At 59.8% G+C, this 5,596-nt stretch overlaps 1 protein-coding gene across 1 annotated transcript in view; it reads right to left on the reverse strand.

The window, feature by feature from the left end:
- The window catches only part of LOC144717987 (retinol dehydrogenase 10-A-like), a 16,345-nt gene extending 10,960 nt beyond the window's left edge, over nucleotides 1-5,385 (reverse strand). Inside the window, exons 1-4 of the mRNA XM_078593846.1 lie at nucleotides 4,930-5,385; nucleotides 3,336-3,434; nucleotides 2,024-2,169; nucleotides 1,565-1,699 (exon numbers count right to left, since the gene is read on the reverse strand). Coding sequence (XP_078449972.1) covers nucleotides 1,565-1,699; nucleotides 2,024-2,169; nucleotides 3,336-3,434; nucleotides 4,930-5,385 — 836 coding nt within the window. The remainder of the gene's footprint in view (nucleotides 1-1,564; nucleotides 1,700-2,023; nucleotides 2,170-3,335; nucleotides 3,435-4,929) is intronic.
- Between the last annotated feature and the right edge of the window lie 211 nt (nucleotides 5,386-5,596).

The following is a 5,596-nucleotide window of genomic DNA, read 5'->3' on the forward strand; positions in this document are numbered from 1 at the left end:
GGAGGGATGGTGGGATGGGTGATTGGGATCGTGGAGGGATGGTGGGATGGGTGATTGGGATCGTGGAGGGATGGTGGGATGGGTGATTGGGATCGTGGAGGGATGGTGGGATGGGTGATTGGGATCGTGGAGGGATGGTGGGATGGGTGATTGGGATCGTGGAGGGATGGTGGGATGGGTGATTGGGATCGTGGAGGGATGGTGGGATGGGTGATTGGGATCGTGGAGGGATGGTGGGATGGGTGATTGGGATCGTGGAGGGATGGTGGGATGGGTGATTGGGATCGTGGAGGGATGGTGGGATGGGTGATTGGGATCGTGGAGGGATGGTGGGATGGGTGGTTGGGATCGTGGAGGGATGGTGGGATGGGTGATTGGGATTGTGGAGGGATGGTGGGATGGGTGATTGGGATCGTGGAGGGATGGTGGAATGGGTGGTTGGGATCGTGGAGGGATGGTGGGATGGGTGATTGGGATCGTGGAGGGATGGTGGGATGGGTGATTGGGATCGTGGAGGGATGTTGGGATGGGTGATTGGGATCGTGGAGGGATGGTGGGATGGGTGGTTGGGATCGTGGAGGGATGTACGGGTTAGGGATGGGAGGATGCGGTGCCTCGAAAAGATGAGCTGGGTGGAGGGTGAGGAGGAGGGTGGAGGATGGGGTGGAGGATGAGGAGGAGGGTGGAGGATGGGGTGGAGGATGAGGAGGAGGGTGGAGGATGGGGTGGAGGATGAGGAGGAGGGTGGAGGATGGGGTGGAGGATGAGGATGAGGGTGGAGGGTGAGGATGATAGAGGATGGAGAGGATGGAGGGTGAGGAGGAGGGTGGAGGATGAGGAGGAGAGTGGAGGATGAGGGTGGAGGATGAGGTTGGTAGAGGATGAAGAGGGTGAGGAGGGTGGAGGGTGAGGAGGAGGGTAGAGGATGGAGAGGGTGGAGGGTGAGGAGGAGTGTGGAGGATGAGGTTGGTAGAGGATGGTGAGGGTGGAGGATGGGGTGGAGGATGGGGTGGAGGATGAGGGTGGAGGATGAGGAGGAGGGTGCTAGAGCCTGAGGGTGGAGGGTGAGGTTGGTAGAGGATGGAGAGGGTGGAGGCCCACCTCTTGAGGAACACCACGAGGTACATGAGGCGAGGGATGCAGATGAGGGGCTGGTCCGTGAGGATGAGGAGGAGGGTGGAGGATGGGGTGGAGGATGAGGAGGAGGGTGGAGGATGGGGTGGAGGATGAGGATGAGGGTGGAGGGTGAGGATGATAGAGGATGGAGAGGGTGGAGGGTGAGGAGGAGGGTGGAGGATGAGGAGGAGAGTGGAGGATGAGGGTGGAGGATGAGGTTGGTAGAGGATGAAGAGGGTGAGGAGGGTGGAGGGTGAGGAGGAGGGTAGAGGATGGAGAGGGTGGAGGGTGAGGAGGAGTGTGGAGGATGAGGTTGGTAGAGGATGGGGAGGGTGGAGGATGGGGTGGAGGATGGGGTGGAGGATGAGGGTGGAGGATGAGGAGGAGGGTGCTAGAGCCTGAGGGTGGAGGGTGAGGTTGGTAGAGGATGGAGAGGGTGGAGGCCCACCTCTTGAGGAACACCACGAGGTACATGAGGCGAGGGATGCAGATGAGGGGCTGGTCCGTGAGGATGGCGCGCACCGCCTCGCTCACACAGCGCTCCGGCCGCAGCGGCGGCAGCAGCAGAGACTCGATCTCACGGCTGAATCGTACGGAGACACCGTGGGGACATGAGGACATGGGGAGACACACGGGGACAAGGGGAGGCACACGGGGACACTGGTGGGCGTGGGGACACCGGGAGGCACACGTGGACACAACCGCCTCTACCTGTACACCTCCTCCCTCTATTCAACCACCTCCACCTGGAGTCAAACACCTCCTCCTGCCCGTGGCGCCGCACCCCACTCAGTCCTCGCCCCCCCTCCCCGCATTTGTGTGACCAGGTGGGCCCCAAGTGGGCCCCAGGTGGGCCCCAGGTGGGCCCCAGGTGGGCCCCACAGTGGCCGCTGCGTTGGCCCCTCACCGGATGTGGCAGCCCTGGAACATGCCCGTGTCCACCAGGTATGGGCACACCAGCGTGGTCTTTACGCCGCCCTTGCCCATCGCTTTGATCTCGTGCGCCAGAGACTCGTGGAAGCCGACTGCCCCGAACTTACTGGCGCAGTAGTCCTGTTGGGAGCGGGCGGGACGCGTCAGTGCAACATCATCACCTGGTATGACGTCTTTGCCATCGCCATCATCACGATCATCATCATCACGGTCATCATCATCACGATCATCATCATTATCACGGTCATCATCATTATTACGGTCATCACGATCATCATCACGATTCTAATCGTCATCACGGTCATCATCATCATCATCACGATCATCATTATCACGGTCATCATCACGGTCATCATCATCACGGTCATCATCATCATCATGATCATCATCACGATCATCATTATGACGGTCATCAGCTTCACGGTCATCATCATCACGGTCATGCTATTTCAAGACGCGTGCGCGTTCATCCGTGTTGATTCTGTGTAGGCGAGGTTGAGGACTCAAGTGGCCAGGATAGGGGGTTGCCATTCGCAAGAGCGACCTGTGTTCATTTAGTGCAGGGGTCGGCAACGAGAATAATAAGATGTTTTTTTTTTAAGTCGGTAAAAAACCCTCAATATTTCAAGAGGCGCAATGCCACTGTGTGGTGAATACGAGACGGTGGGGTCACCGATAAGCGAGGTCACGAAGCAGCAGTCCTTAAAGAGCCGCAGGTTGCCAACCCCCGATTGAGTGGGTGGGTGAGTTGGTGAGTGAGTGAGTGGGTGAGTGAGTGGGTGAGTGAGTGAGTGAGTGGGTGAGTAAGTGGGTGAGTGGGTGGGTGAGTGAGTGGGTGAGTGAGTGGGTGAGTGAGTGGGTGAGTGAGTGGGTGAGTGAGTGGGTGAGCGAGTGATAAATGTTTAACGCGGTGAAAACCCAAGAGACCAGGATAGAGTCGCACTTGTCCGAATAGCTTCGAGTGGCCTATACGGTGGATCTTTGTCTTTAATGAGTGTGGGGAGCGGTGGCGCAGTGCTTAGTACACAGCCACCGCCACCAGTGACCATAATCCGAACAGGTCCTGGGCCTCCGCTAGGTCGACTCAGCCTCAAGTGACTAGCTGGTGTAACGTGTAAAGTGTGGGCACAGTACCGGGGAGACAAAGGCAACCGGGCATGGTGCGGTTCTGACCACACCATGCCCCCCTCGTGCGCCGTGGCGGCCTTCTACAAGCAGCACTTGCCCCAACGGCCTGCCGAGGCTATACGGGGGTGGGGGGCCTTTGTCTGTGTGAGCTCGCTTGCCTCCACCCCCGCGGTGCTGAAGAGGCCGAGGGCGCTGGCGATGGTCACGATGTGTCCATGGTTCTTCTCCACCATGTCCGGCAGGAAGGCCTTGACCGTCTGAGGTCAACCGGTCAGAGAGAGGGAGAGAGGTCATTAGCTCAAGGAGAGGGGTCATTGTGTGAGAGGTCAAGGAGAGGGGTCATTGTGTGAGAGGTCAAGGAGAGTGGTCATTGTGTGAGAGGTCAAGGAGAGGGGTCATTGTGTGAGAGGTCAAGGAGAGGGGTCATTGTGTGAGAGGTCAAGGAGAGGGGTCATTGTGTGAGAGCGAGAGAGGTCAATCGGTCGCGGAGAGAAGCCATTCGGTCGCCGAGCGAGGAGTTCACAGAGCCGCGTGATTTCGGGATCTTGCGTCGTCGTCCCAACAGCCCCTCGCGGTCACGTGCGCGGTACCAATTCACTCTCGCGCGCACGCTCGCCTCGCTTGATTAAGCGACGAGGTGGAGGGGTGGTGGTGGATGGGGGTGGTGGTGGATGGGGGTGGTGGTGGATGGGGGTGGTGGTGGATGGGGGTGGTGGTGGATGGGGGTGGTGGTGGATGGGGGTGGTGGTGGATGGGGGTGGTGGGGGTGGTGGGCCAATTAGCGAGCACCACGAGTGAGGGGATAAGCCGGTCCACGTCGATCCGAGTCACGATGCGAGCTGATCCCCGTCACGAGGGCGCGCTCAGGAGGAGGATTAGCGCCTCGCCTGCGGCTCGCCTCCTCCTCCACAACTTCGACTAAGAGCAACGCAACCCTCGCCGTGGTCGGTGGTAGTTGGAGTGTGCCCTTGATTCAACCCAGGAAGGCATCGCCGAGAAGTCTCACGACCCCTTATCAGGAGGATCCGGCTACGCTGGGATGATTGGCCATGGATTTTGTGATGGGTGGTGGGTCTCTGTGTGAGTCTGTAAGACTGGGTGGGTCTCTGTGTGAGTCTGTAAGACTGTGTGGTTCTGTGGGTCTCTGTGTGAGTCTGTAAGACTGCGGTGGTCTGTGGGTATCTATGTGAGTCTGTAAGATTTTGTGGGTCTTTGGTTCTCTGTGTGAGTCGATCCGTCTCTGTTCCATGGTCAGTGTCAGTGTGCCACTACAAGTGTGCCAGTGAGTGTGCCTCTGTCGGTGTGTGCATGTCATTGTCACAGTGTGTCACTACGTGCGTGCCACAGCGTGTCACTGTCAATGTGTGTCACTGCCCACCATGTGTTACTACGAGTGTGCCAGTGAGCACGTGCCACTGGCACACACTCTCACACACTCTCACACACGCACGCACACACTCTCTCACACACACACACACTCTGTCACTCTCACACATACACAGGCACACACACTCTCTCACACACGCACACTCTCACACTCTCACACACACTCTCTCACACACGCACACTCTCTCTCACACTCTCTCACACACGCACACTTTCACGCACGCACACTCTCACACACGCACGCACACACTCTCTCACACACGCACACTCTGTCACTCTCACACACATACACAGGCACACACACACACACCCTCACCCACGCGCGCACGGACCCATCATCCTCCACGCGCCGTGCACCCCACGCACCCAGAAGTGCGCGGTGCAGTTCACGGACAGAGTCCTCTCGATGAGGTGGTCGGGGCAGTCGAGGAGAGGTCTCCCCGACACCACCCCGGCGTTGTTGATGAGCATTGTCGGGTGGCGGCCCATCTCGTGCCGCACGCTCGCGGCCACGCGGTACACCTCGGCCCTGCGGCTCACGTCGCACGCGAACGCCACGGCGTGGGCCCCCAGCGACTCGCGAAGTTCGCGCGCCGTCACCTCGACCGCGGCGCCGTCGATGTCCCAGAGGGCCACGGCGGCCCCCCGCGAGGCGAGCTCGCGCGCGAAGAGGCGTCCCAGGCCCCCCGCGGCGCCCGTGACGACGCAGAGGTCCTGCGCCACGCTCTTGTGACGAGGGCGCATAACCCAGCGCGAGCCCGCGGCCAGGAGGGCGCGCAGTACGCGGCCCACGGTCAACACGAGGTCCAGTAACACGTGCATGGTGGGTGGAGTGGCTGGGTGGAGTGGGTGGGTTGTGGGTGAGTGGGTGAGAGTGAGTGTGGAAGTGTGGGCGAGTGGCTGGGTGGTGAGTGAGTTGGCGAGAGGATGGGTGGGTGAATAGGTGGGTGGATTGTGAGTGAGTGGGTGAGAGTATGGGTGGGCGAGAGGATGGGTGGGTGAGTGGGTGGGTTGTGGGTGAGTGGGTGAGAGT

The sequence above is a fragment of the Lampetra planeri genome, chromosome 4, assembly GCF_965212315.1.
Source record: "Lampetra planeri chromosome 4, kcLamPlan1.2.h2, whole genome shotgun sequence".
Taxonomy (NCBI): Eukaryota; Metazoa; Chordata; class Hyperoartia; order Petromyzontiformes; family Petromyzontidae; genus Lampetra; species Lampetra planeri.